Genomic DNA, 21,744 nt, shown 5'->3' with positions numbered 1-21,744 from the left:
TAAAAACTCAAATACATGAGAATATCCTCACCCACAAATAATCTCAATCCTGAGGGTAGCTGAGTGTCCCTAACACTTGCACTTGTCCTCCGTAATTTACATCCCACATCAAAAATTCAAAAGGTACAAAAGGTACACGGTAACAAACATGTCTCTCCTGCCCCAGCCACCCAGTTCTCCACACTGGTGAAGATATATTCTCATTCTTAAAAGCAAATACATATATGTGGTATGTGTATATATGCATATACAGTCATGTGTTGCTTAATGACAGGCATATGTTCCGAGAAACGTGTCATTAGACAGCTTTTGTCACTGTGCGAGCATCGTAAAGTGTATTTACACAAACCTAGACGGTATAGCCTCCTACACACATAAGCTATTTGGTACTAATCTTAGAGGACCACCGTCATATATGTAGTCCATTGATGACTAAAATGTCATTATGCAGTGAGTGACTGTATTGTCTCTGGGTGTCACATCAAACTCACCAGTGTTCCACCCAGTAAAGGAGAGTACAGGGATACTGAGGGAGCATTTTCACTTTATGCACTTATGTACTGTTTGCTTTTTTGCAGTAAGCATATACTATTTTAATTTTTTTAAAGTTTCGAAAAACATCTGTCAAATAAAAAATATTCTGAGATATCATTTCTTCTCTAATAGATCAGCAAAAATCACAGATTGACAACATATTCTGTTGGTGAGGCTGTGGAAAAACAGGTACTCTCATTCATTCCTGATGGGAATGCAAAATGGTGCAACTCCAATGCAGGGGGACTTGACAACATCTATCAAAATGACACACGTATTTTCTCTTAAGCCAGCCACCTCACTGTTACGAATGTAACCCGAAGATATTCTGGCAAAACAAAAGCAAAAAGCAAAATATACGCAACCAGGCTATTCACTGAAGCATTATTTGTAATAATAGAAGATTGGAAACAATCCAAATGACCACATATTAGAGACTAGTTGAATAAAATATGGTACATCCACATAATGGAGTAATATACTGCTACAGACATTAAAATTAAAAACACTAAATCAGATCACATCACTTTTCCGCTGAACACTCTCCGATGACTTTGCAGCTCAAAGTAAAATCCAAAGTCCTTCCAAGAGGCAAAAGACCCTCACAAAGTCCCCCTCACTTCCTCCACCGCAGCTACTTTGACCTCCTTACCATTTATCAAACACCCCACGTATGTTCTCAACTTTGCACTGGCTGTTCCCTCTTCTTGGAACACTCTTCCTTCATATATGCACATAGCTCACTCTCTTACTTCCTTAAGTCTTTGCTAAAATGTCACCTTCGATGAGGCCTTCCCATCTCATCCTATTTAGAACTACAAACCCCTATCCTCTTTCCTGACTTAATTTTCTCACTAACATTTATCACCATCTGATATACTACCTACTTTACTTATCTCATCTCCTCTCACCAGAACTGTGTATCCAACATGTGGCTATTTAAATTTACATATAAATCAATTAAAATAAATTATATAACATTAAAATTTCAGTTCCTCAGTCACACTTGCCACATTTCAATGGGACAACAGAGAGAATATGTCCAATAGAAAATTACACTCAACAGTCCTGCACTAGAAGATTAGCTCCACTAGGGCAGATTTGTATGTTTTGGTCCACTGCTATATCTCCAGTACCTTGGACAGTTCAAAACACACTAGGCACTCATCAATATTAGATGAGTGAACTAAATAAATAAACAAACCTGAGAAATGAGCTGACACTGAGTTTTTTAAGCCTAACGAAATTATTCCAAAAATAATGACTGCCAATGGAAGAGGAAGAAACACTTTCCAACTCATTCTATGAGGTCAGTATAACCCTGACACCAACAGCAAAGACATCAAAGAGATAAAAAACTACAGATCAAGATTCCTTATGAAGACACATGCAAAAATCGTCAACAAAACACTAGCAAATCAAATCCAGCAATATATAAAAAGGATTGTTCACAAGTAACATTCATCCCAGGAATGCAAGGTTGGTTTAACATACAAAAATCAATGTAATACATCCTATATTAATAGAATAAAGGACAAAAATCATTTGATCATCTCAATAGATGTAGAAAAAGTATCTAAGAAAATCCAACACCTTTTCGTGAACAAAAGAACTAAACAAACTAGGAATAGGTAAGAACTTCTTCAACCTGATAAAGGCATCTACAAAAACCCACAGCTAATATCATACTTAATGGTGAGAGACGAAATGGTTTCCCGTTAAGATCAAGAATAGGCAAACCTACAGGACAGAAAGTAGATTAGTGGTTGTCTAGGCTGCGAAAGGGAAGGAAGGAGAAGCGGGGAGTGACTGCTAATGGGTATGTGGAGTTTCTTTCTGGGGTGATGTAAATGTCCTACAATTAAAACTATAGTGATAGTTACTTAACCTGTGAATATACCCCAAAAACCATTAAATTGTACACTTTAAACAGGTAAATTTTCTGGTATGCGAATTATATCTCAAAAAAGCTGCTAAAATAAATCAACGACTGCAGGATATCAAGAGGAGATTTTCAAACAGAATGTGTGCCTTTATAACCACATTTTAGAAAAAAACCTAAAGTGAGCTTTACTGAAGGGAGTATCAAAAACTGTTAACAGCTATTACCCTGAAGCAGTAGGTGATGACTGGTTTATTTTCCTGAACTGTCATTACTGGTTTATATTTGTAAACTATCATAATCAGCTTATAATTGCAAAAAGCACAAAAATTTAAATACATACCCAGTAAGGTTGGGACAGCATTTCATCTCCAGGAGACCAGTCTGATCTAATGCACATGCATAGATATCAATAACATGACCAGTTGTGGCAGCTCGATTAGCCAATGCTTCAAAATGCTATGAAAGATTTTTTTAAATCAAATCAAATTAATGTACAAACTTAACCACCCTATAAATCTTTTTTCCCATTAATAAATCAAAATGATCTAAGAAACACTAAAAAGAACAATCATAATTTAAATGTGATTTGTTCTAATTGAATTTTCTATGTCTCATAAAATGATACATTAACTTGTATAAGTCTAACACTTTCACATTTTCTTTAAAAGCCATTCTTTCTAGATGAACTCCTAAATTAAGCTAAACTTGAAGAGAGGTAGACCAACATCTTGCTCTGTGTACAAAAACATGGTAGAAGAACAACACAGAACTCTTTTCCTGGCAAAATCCACACCCACGTAACAAAAACGTCAACACAGAGACAAGGGGCCAGCCCCGTGGCACAGTGGCTAAGTTTGGCACAATCCACTTCAGTGGCCCAGGTTCGCAGATCTGGATCCTGGGTGCGGACCTACACCACTCGTCAGCTATGCTGTGTGGCAACCCACATATAAAGTGGAGGAAGATTGGCATAGAAGTTAGCTCGTGGCTAATCTTCCTCAGGGGAAAAAAAAATACAGAGACAATACCAAAAGCAGTAAGATAAATCCAAAACATTTTTCAAACCTCTAAGAAAAATTTTAAGCTCAAAAGGAAAATTAGGTGGCAAGAAAAAAACACTCACTAATAGTGAAAAAAAAACTGTTATTAATTACTTTTAAAAATATAATAAATAATGACTACCAAAAAGAAATGAGATAATAGTGCACAAGTAAACTAAAATTGGGAACTCTAGAGAACTGCAAAAGAAAAAAACGAATAGGGACATTAACAAGCAGAACCAAGAGAAAGGGTCAAGAATCAATATTAGTGAAAATGTACTAGCACAAACCCAAGTAAGTGAAATTACACGAACAGAAAACAATGCTCAAGAAAGTGATGGACTACCGAAGCTACGAACAATACACACACCTAAAGGACAGCCTCTTGGAAATGAAACACTGGAAAATACAAGAAATTTTTTCTGATGGGAAAGACATTCTTAACATGAATATTATAAAAAGCACACAAAGTTTCTTTCAGGAGTGATCTTTAAAGAGATACGTACTGGTGTTTAAGTTTTTAAATATTACTACTAAGTTTTTAAATATTTAAAACCAGAGAAATTGTTAACAAATCATTAAGGAAAAAAAAGAGACTATTTCTCCAATTCTAAATAGCAGTAACAGTATCAGACTTCACAATATCAGATTTCTTATCATAAAATATTTATATTCCTCCTCTTCCATAAATGAATTTTTCTAATAAGGCAAAAAGACAAAACCAAAATTACCTTAGTTCCCTTTTTAACATATTTGGCGTTGTCCTTTTCAATGTCGTGCCATGATCTGATAGGCGTCTTCAATTCATCTCCGACCACCATTCCAGGCCCCTGAGTGGCTGGACCGCCAATGAACATCATGATGCGAGCACCAGTGTTGGGAAAAGTACACTAACGGAGAAAGGAATCCATCAAAAGAGGTTAAAGGAAAACATATGGACAGACACTTCTGATAATGAATTCTGATATACAATTTCTAGAAAACAGGAAAACACACATTTTCCAGGGAATAAAATAATCAACTGTTTAAAGTGAAATTTTAAAACACGTGTTTGAATACCTTTCTTTTGAAATCCTATTCTAAATAACAGTGCCTTCTTAATTTTAAAATAATCTATAAGCAAGGATGTTCTTCCTGCTTAACCAGCCCTAGACAGGGAGCAGTACAGAAAGAGGAAGAAAAGAGGGCATGTTCTTCTGTTTCGTTGTTGTTGTTTTATTTTTATTTTCTATGTTTAAAACATAAGCAAGATGTATATTTCTAATTCAAGTTGATGGATTGAGCACTCCAAGCTACCTCCCCTTCCTTCCAAGATGCCAGTGAAATGAGAGAAAAGGTACTGTTTAATAAAGAAATAAAAAATAAGAAAGAGCGCTATCAGTTGACCAGAAATTTTAAGAAATCCAAACAACAGATTAGATTGGACTGACCAAAGAATCAAAAAAAATATACCCCAGATTCCAAGGGTAAACCAGATCTTCCCAAGGGAATACCTTAGAAGCTCTACATTTAGAGTTGAAAAACACAAAAAACAGCAATGGACCAAAGAAGTACAGTCAGGTCCACAAACAGCAGCTAATGACGACAGACTGTGCCACCAGCAGCTCGTGAGAAAAGCAGGAAAGCAAGCAATCTGCCCAGAGGAGGTTCTCAGCATAGAAATGGAGACGCACAACAGAATATATGACACAAGAGATATGATCACAACAAACAAGACAACTCTTAAGAGATTCTGAAATTAAAATCACTGCAAAAATAAAAATATCTCAAGGGATGGGCTGAAAAGCATGTCTGAAGACTAAGTTAGAGATATGGAAAATAAAGTTGAGGAGATCTCCCAGAAACGGGAGGAAAGAAGGAAAATATGAGGAAAAAAACAGAGATATAAAGAAATACAGAGGTCTAGCATCAATCTCATGAGTTTAGAATAAAGAAGAAAAAAAATAAAGTAAGCTGATGACAGTCTTCAGAATGAAGGGCCACTAAGAACCAAACATAATTAATGAAAAAAGAATCGGACTCACACACAGTCTAACGGAATTTCAGAACTCTAAAATTAAAGAGAACATTCTAAAAATGTTTAGTGGGAAAAACGAGTTTCCCAAGCAGGAACAAGATTGAGACTGCATCAAATTATCATCAAAATACTGTGTTAGAATACTAGACAGGAATGGCTCAAGATCCTATGGAAGATTCTTTTGAACCTACAATGCTACAGACACTCAAAGTACAAATGAAGTGAGAGGACAAAATGAAAAAACCTTTTCAGATATGCAAGAACTCAGAAAATGTATAAGAAACAAAAGAGCTACTCAGTACAATCCAAAGAAAATAAGGGAATCTAAAAAAAAATTTTAATGTATCCTAAGACTTTGCTACATAAAAGATCCTCCATCAAGCAGCAAAGCTGCAATGACAAATAATCACAGCTCTTATAGAGTATACAACCACTCTACTTTGTTCCACAATTAACAATATTTATATAATCATAATAGAAATGCTTTTATTTGCAATTTCTATAAGCAGTTACTGGGCAAAAATGCAGAGTGCACTTTTCAAGCTACATTATACCTTCAGGAAAGAATGTTAATGATATAAACTTTGATAATTTTAGAAATCATATGAGGAACAAATCTGGGAGAACAAGGAAGGCTGCCTTTTACTCTTTTTTATACACCCCCGCATATTGTTTGAATGCCCTCATGAGGTGTTCTTATTACTTCTATAACTTTCTTAAACTAGTTTAATAAACAAACAAAAATCCTCTCTTCATTCTGGGTATCCAAGATAATAGCAGTCAAGTAAAGCTGAAACATCAATGAAAAACAAAAACAAATACAAGTATACCAAACACACGCCTTCGTAACTAGACACAAAGAACATCCAAACTTCAAATTATTTGTAAGTAAACAACAAACATAAATCCCAGTGAGCTATCCCCCACGCGAGCCTTCACATAGAGCAAGGGCAGTCTGGAGAGAAGCACATGGAGGAAAGAAGAGGGAAGCCAGCAGTCGGCGTAGACCAACTGCCAGATCCAAATGAAAACTTAATAAGGGGCACTGAGGAAAAGCCAGGAAGCAGCCGAGAGAACGAAAATGGAATTAAAAAGTAAAAAGGGTCAGCAATAAAATGGTGGAAATGGAAAATAAGCAAAGACCCAATTTATACATAAACTGGAGTTCTTAGGGCAAAACAACGAAACAAAACTAATACTTAAAACTATAATCCAAAAAACTTTACGAAAATAAAAACCTGAATAGACATATAGGAGGGGATCACTAGGCACCAGAGAAAATGAACCCACAAGACATTTCCTATTAATACTATTAGATTATAAAGATAAATTCCTCAAGACCTCTAAGCAAAATGATCAAATAATTTACAGGAGCAAGACGATTAGACTGGCATCAGCCTTCTCAAAAACACCAAAGAAAAAACAACAGAACAGCACTTTCAAAAAACTCCAGGAAACAAAGTAAGAACCAAGGCTATTTATATCCAACCAAGCTGTCCTTCAAGTATCAAGGCCATAGAAAAACAGTTTAATATTCAACAGCTTAGGTAATTCTGTACTCTTGAGTCTTAAGAAATTTACTACAACCAAGGGACGAGGTGGGAATGACACTGCTCTGAGTGTATCTTTCTGTACAACTTACATTTGGAATCATGTTAATGTTTCACTGCACATACACATGTACACGCAAAACAAGAAGGGGATTTTTTAAAAAGAAATGAACAGAATGTACAGCAAATGAATAACAAATACATTAAGGGGGAGGAGGGTGTGGATAACTAACCCAGTTCACTTTTGAATACAGTCTATTTTGTCCTATATATCTTCAGAACATTAAACAAATACTGAGCTCTAACTCCTAGGTTTCTTTATCACAGAGGTATGAACTAGAAATTCAAAAACTATTCTTTATGTCTTCTAGGACTGAGCAAATGAAGTAAACATATGTTGAATGGGAGCCAGTTTCTCATGGTCAGAGAGGGAGTTACAAATAAGGGAAGTGGGAAGGATAGAATAAACTCTGTGTTATTGAGTTGGCACTGGACGTATCTGAAAGAACTCTTGATTTTTAATATATATAATCTTCTGTGGATTTAATAGAGACATACATACACAGATGTATATACGAGTGTGTAGATAAATACGTATGGATGCACACACATATACTTATATGGGTGTGTGTAAATATACATTGATACACACATACATACACACATACATCTATCTCTTAGCTCGATCCACTAGGACCCAGAAGCAATGACATTCTAGTAACAACGAGCACACAAAGCATCTAGATCTGCTTGGTGGAACAAAGGCTTCTAAATGGCTGATTTCAGGTCCAGAGCAGGGAATGTATAAGATGAGCCTTGAACATCTTATTGTACTAGAAAGCAAGGAAACAGTCAAACAATGATAGCAACATATAGTAAGGAACCAGAAGCCAGCTTGAAGGGGCTCCTACTGGCAAAATATGGGACAATCTGAGTATCGAAATAATGATACTAAAGGAATACAGTCAGGTGCTGCATAATGTTTCGGTCAACAACAGACCACATATACGACGGTGGTCCCATAAGATTAGTAGCATATAGCCTAGGTGTGTAGTAGGCTATACCATCCAGGCTCACGTAAGTACACTCTATTATGTCTGCACAACAAGATCACCTAACAACACATTTCTCAGAATGTATCCCCATCATTAAGCGACCATTACTGTATAACTCATTGCATAAAATAAGAATCAAAGAACCCACACTGAGGGGCCAGCCCCGTTGCCGAGTGGTTAAGTTCGCACACTCCAGTTCGGCAGCCCGGAGCTCGCTGGTTCAGATCCTGGGCACAGACCTACACACCGCTCATCAGGCCATGCTGTGGTGGCATCCCACATAGAGGAACTAGAATGACCTACAACTACATACAAATATGTACTGGGGCTTTGGGGAGGAAAAAAAGAAAGACTGGCAACAGATGTCAGCTCAGGGCCAATCTTAAAAAGAAAAAAAATCCACACTGATATAAATATATAAATGGGGGAGAAGGGAAAGCTGTTCCTTAAGTAGAAAGCCAACTAATAAACGCAGAAGGAATGATGGAATTACAAAGTCACTATCTGGCACCCATCATAATAACTCATCAGGCAAGAATCATGAACAGATGCTACAACTAGAGGATAAAAGTTTGACAAGTACACAGGATATCTCCTCAAAAGATACTTAGAATTACAATAGGAAAAATGTAACTTTACAGTGAAGAAATCTGGCAGAAACCACCTTAACCAAGCGATCAAAGCTAACTAACATCAGCAGTCATAAAACAAATCAGTATCACAGGCTTCCTGATATGCTACAACTAAGCAGAACACAAACCAGTTCTGTCATATTCCTGCCAGAAGTGCGTAACCTGAATCACTCATGAGGAAAGATCAGATAAACTCAAATTTAAAGTCATCCTACAAAATAACTAGCCTATACTCTTAAAAAATATCAATGTCATGAAACACAAAGAAAAATTGAAGAACTATTCCAAACTAAAGGACACTAAAGAGACAGGACAACAGAATGCAGTGCACGCTCCAGGATTTTCTTTTGCTATAAAGGGTATTATTGGGGTAACTGGTGAAATCTGAACAGAGTTTACAGATTAGAAAATGCTATTATATCAATTTTAATTTCCTGATTTTAATTGAACTGCAGTCATATAAAAGAATACTTCTGTAATTAGAAATGCACACTGGGGTCTGCCCCATGGCCTAGTGGTTAAGTTCAGCACACTCCGCTTTGGCAGCCCAGGTTTAGTTCCTGGGCGTGGACCTACACCACTGGTCAGCAGCCATGCTATGGCAGCAACCCACATACAAAATAGAGGAAGACTGGCACAGATGTTAGCTCAGGATGAATCTTCCTCACCAAAAAAAAAGAAAGAAAAGAAAAGAAAAGAATTGCAGACTGAGGTATTTAGAAGTAAAGGGACATCATATTTGTAACTGACTTTCAAATGGATTTTTAAAATTTCTATGTGTATGGTATATAAATATACATATATAGAGAGAGGATAAAGCAAACGTAATAAAATGTTAACATTTGAGGACTCGGAATGAAGGGTATAAGGGAATTCTTCAAACCATTCTTGTAATTTTTCCACATATTTGGAATTATGTCAAAGTAGAAAGTTAAAAAGAATAATGATAGTAACAGATAACTCACTGTATAAAATTGGAAACCATGAGTCCACAGTGATATTAATAACTGAATAAATTCAAAGTTTCATGAGGAATGGGATATTTGCATGGTTCCAAAGATCCTCACCTCCTGATGTTTATTAATTACAAAGGAAAGAGAAGTAAGAATAATTGACCGAGAAAAGCCTAGCAGACACAACCTTAATGAGTGAGCAAAGTGATTATTATCAATAACGGGGCAAATGAAAATCATGTGCCACTTGACAGGATGTAAGAACACAACATTACTTCTGTGACATTCCTGCCAATGATGCAAGACCTGAATCTAACTGTGAGGCTACATTAAGACAAACCTGAATCGAGAGACATTCTCTAAAACAACTGGCCTGAATCTTCCAAAGTGCTGAGGTCATGAAAGGAAGGGAAAAGTTGAGGAAGTGCTCCAGACGGGAGGAGACTAAACAGACACAGACTAAATGCCTGCCTCTGAACTAAATCCTTCTAGTAAAAGTAATTATCAGGATAATCAGCAAAACTTGAATGAGGTCCGACAATTACATGGTAATAACGTACCAGGGTTAATATCCTGATTTTAACAGTCGTGCTGTGGTTATATAGGAGAATATCCTGGTTTATAGGAAATACAACTGAAGTACTGAAGGGGTCAGGAGCATCATGTCAGCAACTTAATCTCAAATAGCTTAGGGAAAAAAAAGTTCTTTGCAACTTCTGTAAATCTGGTAGCATTTTAAATTTTTTAAAAACTCTCTAATTATAAAGCTAAGATAATGTGTAGTGTAAAATTTTCAAATTCTGCTTAAAAGTCCCCTCAGCCTACCACTGTTAATATTTGGGTGAACATCCTTCCAGAATCTTCTCTGTACACAAAAGGATATACTGCAGATCAAACTTTAAATAAATAAAATCATATACTTCTTCCTAGGACCTGATTTTTTCACTCAACATTATCTTGTACATATCATTCCATACACACATACACATCTACATTCCAAAACAGAGCTGTAAGTTACTACCTCAAGTAGCCCTACAGCTATGGAAAGTGCCACCCCAGAGGAACGCAAAGGTCTTTTTCCCTGCGGGACAGGCCAAGGGTCTCGCTGCAGTTCTCCCAGAAGATCTGTGAGATTCATGTCTATTTTCTGTACTGGCTGCAAGAATCTGCAAAACAGAATAAAATAAAGAGCCATTTATAAATGTTCTGTGGGTGAGGGTTTAAGGAACAAACTGTCCACTTTCTTAAAAAGAGAGAAAAATAATTTGAAAACACGGTAGACCAACGGTTCTCAAACTTTTGTGTACACCAGAATCAGTGGGAGAGCTTATTTTCACACAGGTTGCTAGCTCCACAGTTTTGTTTCAGTAGGTCTGGGTGGCGCCCAAGAATCCGCATTTCAAAGCAAGTTCCCAGGTGTGGCTGTCTCTACAGGTCCAGGAACCACACTGAGTACAACGGCTACGAATGAAATACTCAAACCAACCAGCACTTCAGGACTGCATCTTTCATCGGCCAACCTAGAAAGTTCTAAGGTTACTTAAATAATGACGAGAAGACACAACAACTCAATTTTAGTAATACCACCTCTGATTAGAAAGCTTAGGGGGAAAAGCTACCTCTAAGGCTAAGAAGGCAAAATGAAAAGCTTTTGAGGCTCTATTTTTGTTGGCTGCCCTCAACCACAAAAATTAAGTTTTTCTGAACTTAAAAATAAATAGAAAATTAGCAATATATCAAAACTAAAGTAACTCCTTACATTGTAGTGATAAGAAACTAGCCATTCCAATGACGTGATTCTGCCTCAACTCTTTAAAAAGTATACTAATGCAATCTATTTACAGTCCTAAAAATATTTAAGGGTACGGGATGCTTAAAATAGCTGCATGGATTGTAAAATTCTCTTTGCCATATTTAATCATTACCTATTGGAAGGAGGTGGCTGCTGTACCTGAGGACCACGTGTTGCTTGAGTAACGGGTACTTTAGAGAGCCCCAGCATTTCCTGTAAAGAGAGACTTTCTGTGATATCCATTTATTTACTCCAACAAAGATGCATCAACTATTTAACACGTGCCAGGCACTGTACTAGGTATCAGAAACACAAAAACAAATAACACAAAGGCTCTTTCCCCAGAAAGCAAAGGGTCCAGTTGGGGAGACTGTCAGGTAAACAATAACAACACAATGAAAGAATCCCCATAAGAAAGCAAAGCACAACATGCTCTGTGAGCAAAGAGGAAGGCTACTAGCTCAGAAATATTTTACTTCCAATTAACAGTCAAATTAAGTTGACTGTGGCCCTTAAACATCTATAGGTCTTAATTTGTATTCCTTCAACCCTTTAAGCAACTATATCTCAAGTACCCACTGTGTGCCAGGCATCTAGCAGTGAAAAAAATATACAGTTCCTGACCTTCCGGAAATTAAAATCTGGTGAAACAGACAGGAGTGAATCAAATCATTAGATAAATAAGTGTAAAACTGCAATTTTTAACAAGCGTTATGCAGGAGAGTACATGGAAACGTGTAAGAGGGATGATAAGGTACACAAACTTGTGTATCTATACTTATTAGTTTTCTGACATAACACTTAACCGAACGGCCAGTTTTGTTTTGAATTTTGGATGTGTGCACAATTCCTCTCTAGATACATAAAATAATCTTATTTCACTAAAGTTTTCTTGCATCTAGAAATACTTAGTCATGAAGTAAGAGAGTAAAAGGATATAACAGAAAATCAGAAAGCCTAAAGATTTGCAAAGAAAACACTACTGAATTACTCCTGCTGTAGTCCTATACTGCTAGCAGGAACAGCACCTTATTACTGAGGACTTACTATGTGCCAGATTCTGTGCTAAACCATTTCCTCACAAAACAAAAATGAAGTAGATTTCTTAATCCCTGCTTTACAAACAAAAACTGACCCTCTGAAAGGCTGGGTGACTTGCCTTACGCAACTAGTAAGTGGCAAAGCAAGATATTGATCCAGGTTTTGCTAACAAAGTCCTGTAAGAGTTCACACTATACTGAGTGTTCTCACTTATGTTATTTCATTTGGTACTACTAACAGCCTTGCAAAATAGGTATTGTTTATCCCTTTCCATAGAGGATGAGAAAACAAGCAAAGACATCAACCCAAGATCACACAACTAGGAGAGTTTTAGATTTGAATACAGGAGTATTTGGAGAGCAAAGACCAGGCTCTTTTCAACCAGATGGGTAGAGAAAGAAGATAAAAACATTTTAATAGAGAAAAAAACTTTAGTCTGCAGGCATTCATTGCCTGTTTCAAAAAGGCCAATGTTTTATGTGTTACATATGTATTATATAATTTAGGTAACATGTATTTCTACAATCAGAACATTAAACCACTTTAACTTGTAATTTAAAAACAACATTAATAATGTAAATACTTAAAGGCATAATCCATTTAATTCTCCTGACCTCCCTGTAAGGTAAATACTATTATTATCTCCCTTTTACAGATGAAAAAGCTAAGGCACAGAGAGATTAGAAGTTGCCCACTTCCTCTCCCATCTCATGGAGGCAGAGGATCCTCCTCTCTACGGTATCCTGCTCCCTGTGCTCCTGAAGGAATCCTTCCCACGTCTTCTGGAACCTGACTGTGCTCAGCTCACGCCTGCTTTCACTCACTCACTGTGGTCTCTCTCGCTTCTTTGTGTAACACATTCAAGTGTCCCTCCTAAGGAAAATCTCTTTACCTCAGTTCTCTCTCTCTCTCTAACTCCCACACTGTTGCCTTCCTTACTTTCAACAATAAACCTTTCGAAAGAACATAGACTCTGATTTTCCCCACTTTGTCAAATCTTATTCACTGTTCATTATCCTCCCCATCCAAAACTGCAAATTCCTCCAGTATTTTCCACATCGGTGAAGTGTAGCACGACCGTCTCCGTCCACCAAGCTTCAAATTAGATAAGTGTAAAATTGCACCCTCAAGATCTCCTTTCCTTTTTCATTTTGGGCTATCTGGACACCTCCAAAGTCTGACTCCATGTGTGTCGACCTCAAGACAGGCTTATCTACCATCTTCTGGGGAGATGTTCTCATCTGGGGGTTATATCAGAGTGACTTAGAAAATTTTTCAAAACACTTACCCGCACAATGCTACCGTCCCAACCACCTCCCCAAACAAGCACCCACTCACGCCCCCTCTCACGGCCTATCAAAATCTCTGGGCAGAAAAAAGATTTTGGAAAACATCCCCAGACGATCCCAGTGTGCTACACATAACTTCCCTGGCTTGGAAGATAAAGCTTCAACTTGTCCCAAAGATAAAAATGTTGTCCTAGTGTATGACAAAAATATATATTCATAGTTCGTATATTAAGAACTCTGAAGCCTTAAACTCTCTCTCTGCCAAATATGATGTAAGCGTTTAGCCCCTAAGTGAGATGTCCAGAAACAGACGCTAACATTCTCTGGTGGTTGTCTCTCAGTCTTCAGCTTGACTCTTCTAGAAGCCCTCCAAACCTCTAGTAAAATGCCTTCAGTTTCACTCTAAATTTTAAAGATACCATTAAAAGTGACGGGTCTTCAATCTGTATGATAACAATTTAAGGCAAATTAAAGCAAACTGATACCAACACTAAATTTAAAACCTTTGTTACAACACAATTATATCAGTCATTCATAATAAAAATGTTTTTCAGAAACTTAGATCCAGAAGGCATTTACAGACATATCTAGAGTGACGCTCACAGAGCAGCACTGAAACCACCACTCTTGTTTACCTGCAGTTGTTTGGCAGACAGATCTTTTGTTCCTCTGAAGACATAGCTCTTTGAAATGCCCTCACATCCAAGCTCATGAACCTGCACCATTCTCCCAAAAGTAATAAGTCCAACCAAAGCTGTAGGTGGTAAAAGACTTAATGACATCTGCATAGATTCTTTCAGGGCCTGTAAATCTTCATCTTCCATGCAAGTATCAACCACATAGAGGAATATCAAGGGCATCTGAGGACCACGCTTTTAAAAAATGTTGCAAGAAAAAAATACTGTTTAAAAGTATTAACACTTCAGCACAACATACAAGGATAATCAGTAGAGGACTAATTAAACAATTTATAGTACATTCATACAATGGAATCCTAACAAAGCCATTTCAGAAGTGAAACAGGTTATATATGCATAGAGAGAAATGCAAGACATGCCATCAAGTAAAAAATTAAGTTTAAAAACATTATTTATAGTTACATAGAGGAGACATTCACTTTCAATTTCATTTAACTGCATGAGGTTTCATTTCTTATAATAAGTATTCATTTCTTTTAAAACAAACTGACTGGCTCAACTATGGTTCTGCTTTCTCTACAACATTCATAAAGGATATTATTACTTTCACACTTAAATAAAGAAATAACTATGTAAAGCTGTTCAGAAAGGGAAGAAAAATGATTTTCCTAACAGGGACCAGTGCAAGAATAATTTCATTAATTAGACTCGGGGATATATCATCAGGCTCCAGCATAGAACTGACTAAGTATCTGTGAACTGACCTTCCAGCTACAAAGCAAGAATGATACTTTACTGTTTACTGATCTACTCCATATGGCAAACCCACCACCCCACCCCACAGTCTGCCACCCATTAAATAACTACAACAGAGAAATCACCTTGTTCCAATTGACCTTGACAGTTCTCACCTTTGAAATGCCCCATCAATTCAATGTGAGAATCAAGAATGCCTTTTAAATCATTTCAATTCAACTATTATTTTGATGTAAAGTAAAGTACTGGATATTTAAGACTTTCTTAAAGATTTACTCTTATGTTCTTACCAGAACTACATATTCAATGCTAGAAAACTGAGGTAAAAGTTCAGCAGGTTGATTCATTTCAGATATACCAGCATAAGTAGGCGGAAACTACAGATAGAAAAAAACAAAAGTTTTTAACAAATTATTTGCCAGAAAGAGTAATGAAATTTTAAACTGAAAATAATTATTTCCTGATAATTTAACTATTAAAAAATAGATATTTTCATCACATAAAAAACTATTTCATCTTTCTTTTTAAATATGCATTTTTCTGCATATTTAGACCAGTATTATAGCATTAACATCTGCAACAGGGGTTTTCTTACCTGATTCCTTTGATAACAAAAGTTGCAAGCCCAGAGTTTTGCTCGATAATCCACTTGACTGTTTTAAGAAAAGATACAATAGCTCATGTTTCAGTTCACTTTTGCAATGATCCTAATTTCATTAAAACTAATTTCTTTCTAAAACATGAACAGATTCAAATTGATAGTCACAGTGATCTTTAAAAGCCATGCATTTTGAGACGTTGTCAATATCTAATCCATACTTTTAACATACACAAGTTCACCTAAATGAATATATTGTAACTTTTAATATATAGAAAATATCCACAAAATTAAGATTATCCTATTTTTTTCTTCAAATGACAGTAACTTCTATACTCAGATCTAGAAAACATTTATTCAATTCAAAAACATATTCATTGAATGCTTAATATGTACCAGATATCATTCTAGATGCTGGTGACATATCAGTAAAGAAGACAGCAAAGGTCCCTGCTCTCATGGAGTTTATATTCTAGAAGAGAAAGACAGACAATAGACAAGCAGACGCATAAGCACAGGAGATACTTTTACATAGTGATAATAAAGATTAAAGAAAACAAAGCAGAATGTGAGAATGTGTTTGGAAGAGCTACTTTAAAAGAAGGCCTTCTTAAATAAACAACTGAAATATAACCTAAATGAAAAGGAACCAGTCACAAGAAAATCTGGGGACAGAGCAATCCAGGCAGAATATACAGCTATTGTACAAGTTCCAAGGTAGGAATAAGTTGGTATATTCAAAGATCAGAAAGAGAGTAAGGTATAATGTAGCGAGAATAAGGAAAATGGAAGATACAAGATGAAGGCAGAAATATTAGAGGCTGACTCATACAGGGCTTCATAGGTCTTGATGAGGGGTTTACATTCTTCACGCCAAGTATTAGAAGAAGCTACTGGAGAATTTCAATAATCTGATATCCATTTATAAATCTAGCTTTTGGGTGGAGAACAGTCTGATGAAAGACAAGAATGGAAAGAGGGAGACCAGTTAGGAGGATAGTGAAACTGTCCAGGACAAAGACAGGACATCCCAAAGTGCAGTATACCAGCGAAGACTGAGTGTAAGAGACGGCAGTAATGCTCTGCAGGTAGAAGCGACCAGATACGCTAATGGACTGGATAGGGAGAGAGGGAATGGAAAGAGGAATAAAAGATGATTCTTGAGAGTCTGGCTTATGCAACAAAAAATCACAACATTTTCAAACACCACGCCACTCAGTTATGACTTTTCTAATGACACAATATGGGTTGATATGCAGCCAGCACCAGTATCTAGAGAACACCAATAGGATCTAACGGTTTATAAGGGACAATTTTACATCTGGTCTCTTATCGACTCACTACATCTAGACTGATCTTAAAATCTTACAGCTCTTTGGTTTGACTATCCTAATTTGGAAAAATAACCATAAACAAAAACAAAGACATTTTTATATAAATGAGCAAGAAAAACTACATTTTTAATCATATTGCCATCTTAGTTTTTTCCATATATTTTAATTACCATAAAGGATTCAAAACTGCCCGGCAAGTGGTCCTACTACACAGAACCGGTTCATACTGAATAGGTGGTAAATCAGGCCTCTCCTTCAGCGGGGTAAACAGGGCTGCTACCGGAACAACCATTCTCGTAGCTTCTAGTCGACTTGACGGCCAAACATTCCAACTAAATCGGACTCCATCTCGTTCTTCATTTTGTTGAATGAATTCCAAATAGGTTGTCATTGTAGAGCTTGACACTTATTTCTGCAACAAATTTAAAAGATATTTTCAAATTCTCTCAAGAAAATTCAAAATAAGCTTGTTTTTCCCACTTTCAGCAATATTAATCCACTAGAAATTGTGACCAAAATATTTGTCTCAGAAAAAAAATTAGCAAGCAAAATAACCTCACCTATAACAAAATAATGATTCTACAGACCCCAATGCCCATTAGGCCCAGTATGAGGTATTTTATCCTTTTTTATTCACTCTTCAAAAAACTTCAGCAAAAAACAAGTAAGTGTCCTATTTATTTAACAGTATATAGGAAAGAAAGGCAAAAATGGATGGAAATCTAGATCCTATGTTTTCCATATCAGCCTTGCAAGTTACATTATTCTAATAAAAAGATCATCAAAAACATTAAATTCTAAAATTCATATGGTTTTCAATCTAGAAAATGACAAGTTTCCACTAAACTTGCTAGAAGAGAATGTTTAACAGTGCACAACGAAAAGATTTTTCTAAAACTGGGTACTTCTGTTTTAGACAGGTAATTTTTTTATTGTGCAAATAGAGGACATTTGTGACACAATAAATAAAACGCTTGATAAATGGAGTTCCTAATGACTTATGCATCATTTAACCTCTTTTGCAGAAACTTAATTCAGAATATTTTTAACATTCCAATTTACGAGATTATTTTAAACTCTAATTTGAAATATACAATTTCAATATCATCATTTAAATTTACCACCAGGGGGAGGAGGATGCTGCTCTGGTTAGGGCTCCATTCAAGAGACATCTCCATCTTGTTACTCTCTGCCTATAGAGGATGCCAGCTTTCCTACCTAGCAACAGTTCTATTTCCTGCTCTCAAACTGCAACAGTGGTTAGTGGGAAGAAAAATGCAAAATTCAAAGGTCTGAGAGGATAAAGAGTTTCAAGTGCTATGTGGCAGGCCAAAAGATTTGTGGCAGAGATGAAGGACATCAAGAACTAAAGAATTATGACGGTAGGGTACCAAAAGATCCAACATGGATGCTGAAGTTGCTAAGAATGATGAGGGAATGAGGAAATGATTCTAAAATGTAAAAGAGGGAAAGTAAGGTATTATTTGAAAAAAAGCATATTAGATATAATAATTTTAATTTTGGAAAAATTTTCAAATAGACTTTGATAATACAAATTACATAAAGTGAAGCTTAACAAATCTAAGGATCTTAAGCAGCTAAGAGCTTAATTCAATCAGGGAACCTAGTAGAGAAAGGCTGTGACATTAAGCATGAAGACATTTCCACACAGGCAATGGCCAGGTTTAAGCTTCCACAACAGGTAAAAGGACACCTGTAACTCCACACCCCGACTTTTTATTAAGACGACTAAATATCATGTAAGTGATACCCGCACACAATTCCCCTCCTCTTCCTCACTCCTTTTCCTCTCAATCTCTCTGCTCTAAGATCTTATTTGCTCACTAACGCACATCTATTTTATTTCAAAAGCGTCCCACCTGTTTCTTCCTAACTGGCCCGATTACATGGCCATGCACAACACCTGCCTGACTTCCCCCACCTTTCCAAAGTAGGAATTGCTCAATCTTAAAATCACTACTTCTAGTACAAAATTTGCCAGGCTTGGTCTCATATCCAACAATGGCATATCTGAAATAAAGTCCTCTTATAAGCTAGCTTTTTACAAAATGGCATTATTTGATAAGCACTCTCTCCCCTAAGCATGTTTGCATAAAAGCACAAAGCCAAATAAAAATGATTCAGACACTACATTAGGATGCAGACTTAACATACCAGTCATTACATTTAAAGAAAATAGTACAAAACAAGAAAGACTATTCTAAAGAAACGTCTCACTTTTCAGCACAACTTATATTCAGCGGGAGTTAACTTTAGTTAAATAATTTCCTACGTCATGAGAAGCAAAGTACTTCAGTCACTTTAACCCAGCATATCGAAAATGTGCCCAGAGTATTTTAAAAGGCTTTATCTATGATACAGTTTTTTAATATCAATTTTAGCCCTTTTATAAATACCTAAACAAAAAACATCCTAAACTGCAAGGGAAATCTGAGTTCCTTCCACTCAGATGTATTTGTTAACGGACAATTAAACGTGCCTCTCCTAATCTTCAAGCCTACCATCCTCAATGCAGTGTCTTCAACTACTCCCCACCACCAGGTTATGATCTTGGACACACAGCTTAACCTCTCTGATCCTCAATTTCTCATCAGTGAAATGAGGGGTGGGGGCTAGAAAACTACAAGGCTCCTTCTAACTAAAATTCTACGAGTCAATTAAAAATGGTTGAACTTCCAAAATGATGTTAGACTACCAGAGAAGGGAGAGAAGGAATACTTAACATGCATTTATATTTAAATCTAAAACATTTTTTAACTCGTTAATTTGGCTAGTTACCCACGGCTTTGAGGGGTGGAGGCTGAAGTTCACGTGAAAACGTGAAGTCAACACTCACTCCAGCAATCGATTACAGGTAGATTTACGAAGACTCCTCCGTTCCCACCCACACGGCAGCAGGTAAGACCGGCCGGCTCCGAGAACTGAACCCTACTGGTGTCAAGGCCCAAGGCGCTCCCTTTAGAGGGCACTCTTCTCCTGTCCCCTCAGCTCCCAAGGCCGAACTACGGGTGACGACGTCGCCGCGGTTCAAAGTCTAGGGCACTTCAGATCAGGCAAGGAACCAACCAAACGCACAGGGCGACGAGGGGCCGGCGGGGCAGGCAGGTCGCCCCAGAGGCGGGGCGGGGGTGCGGGCGACGTGCCAACCGCCGTCCTTCACCGACCCCCGCACCCGACCCAGGGGAGGTGGGTGAGGGGCCGGGCGCCAGGCCCCGCGAGAACGAGGCAGGGGGCAGTGGGTGCGGGGGTGACAGGCTCAGTGCTCGCGGCCGCGCCCCCGGGCCCAGTCGCCGCCCCCGGCGCGCCCCGCCGGCCCGGGCACCGGGAAGGCTGAGCTGGCACCGCCCGAGACCCTGGCCCGCCGCCCCTCCCCCGCTTCCCACTGAGCGCCTGCGGCCCCCGGGAGCCGAGGGCAGGCGGCCCGAGGTCGTCCTCACCACAGTGCCCGGACGAGATCCGCACCGAGGCTGCCTCCGCCCCGCACAATCAGGCCTCCCCGGCGAGCGGGAGCAGCCGTAGCACCGCAGTGAGCCCGCGCCGCGCAGCTCCGCCCCGCCAACATGGCTGTGCCGCCCCGCCACGTCAAGGAGGGGCGGGGCCGGAGCCGAGGACGGGACCTGAGGCGGGCGGGGGGACCCCGGTGGAGCGGGCCCCGGGGCAGGGGGGAGGAGAGAGAGGTGGGGAAGGAGGGGCCAGAGGCGGGGGCGGGGGCGGGGGCGGGGGGGCCGGGACCGAGCCGGCGGAGGGCCGGGCCGGCGGCCCGGAGGGCGAGGGGGGGGCTCCAGGGGGGGCGTCTCCCCATCTCCCGCCGCCCTGGCGGGTCCCTCCCTGCGGGTGGTAGGGAGCGTGGGAGCAGCTTCTGTGGCCGCTGAGACCCTTCAGCTCCCCTCGGAGACATGGAGATGTCTTCGAGGACAGCCTATCCGTTCCTAGAACCACAAACTACATCTCCCCTAACAAAAACAAAGTGAGAAGTCGGTTCTTTTATTTGGTGCAACAACCATTTACTAACACCTACTATGGGCCAGGCGCAGTAGCGATGCTGGTGCTATGAGGTAAGCAAAACAGGCGAAAACCCCTGGCCTGGAATGATGTACGCATGCCTTATGTATTCCTGGTCAGTCTACTTCTTTCCACCCGCACTGCCTCTGCCAGCCCTTCCCCACCCCCACTCCCACTCACACACCAATCTTGGCTGATTAATCTTTTTTTTTTGCGTTTTCTCCCCAAATCCGCCCACTACATAGTTGTATATTTTTTAGTTGTGGGTCCTTCTAGTTGTGGCATGTGGTGATGCCGCCTCACATGGCCTGATGAGCGCACCATGTCCACGCCTAGGATTCGAACTGGTGAACCCCTGGCCTACAAAGCAGAGCGCATGAGTTATACCACTCAGGCACTGGCCGGCCCCTTGGCTGATAAATCTTTTTTTTTTTTTGAGGAAGATTACCCTGAGCTAACTGCTGCCAATCCTCCTCTTTTTGCTGAGGAAGACTGGCCCTGAGCTAACATCCATGCCCATCTTCCTCCACTTTATATGTGGGACGCCTGCCACAGCATGGCTTGCCAAGCGGTGCCGTGTCCACACCCGGGATCCGAACTGGGAAAC

General features: G+C 38.7%; 1 protein-coding gene across 1 annotated transcript in view; it reads right to left on the bottom strand.

The window, feature by feature from the left end:
- The window catches only part of SEC23A (SEC23 homolog A, COPII coat complex component), a 52,887-nt gene extending 32,162 nt beyond the window's left edge, over positions 1-20,725 (bottom strand). The window contains exons 1-9 of the mRNA XM_046652673.1: positions 20,573-20,725; positions 17,285-17,526; positions 15,778-15,835; positions 15,473-15,559; positions 14,424-14,660; positions 11,592-11,671; positions 10,688-10,832; positions 4,191-4,349; positions 2,760-2,875 (exon numbers count right to left, since the gene is read on the bottom strand). Of these exons, the coding sequence (XP_046508629.1) occupies positions 2,760-2,875; positions 4,191-4,349; positions 10,688-10,832; positions 11,592-11,671; positions 14,424-14,660; positions 15,473-15,559; positions 15,778-15,835; positions 17,285-17,505 (1,103 nt within the window). The 5' untranslated portion in view covers positions 17,506-17,526; positions 20,573-20,725. The remainder of the gene's footprint in view (positions 1-2,759; positions 2,876-4,190; positions 4,350-10,687; positions 10,833-11,591; positions 11,672-14,423; positions 14,661-15,472; positions 15,560-15,777; positions 15,836-17,284; positions 17,527-20,572) is intronic.
- Between the last annotated feature and the right edge of the window lie 1,019 nt (positions 20,726-21,744).

Source organism: Equus quagga, chromosome 2, assembly GCF_021613505.1.
Source record: "Equus quagga isolate Etosha38 chromosome 2, UCLA_HA_Equagga_1.0, whole genome shotgun sequence".
Lineage (NCBI taxonomy): Eukaryota > Metazoa > Chordata > Mammalia > Perissodactyla > Equidae > Equus > Equus quagga.
This window is presented reverse-complemented; position numbering and strand designations above follow the sequence as displayed.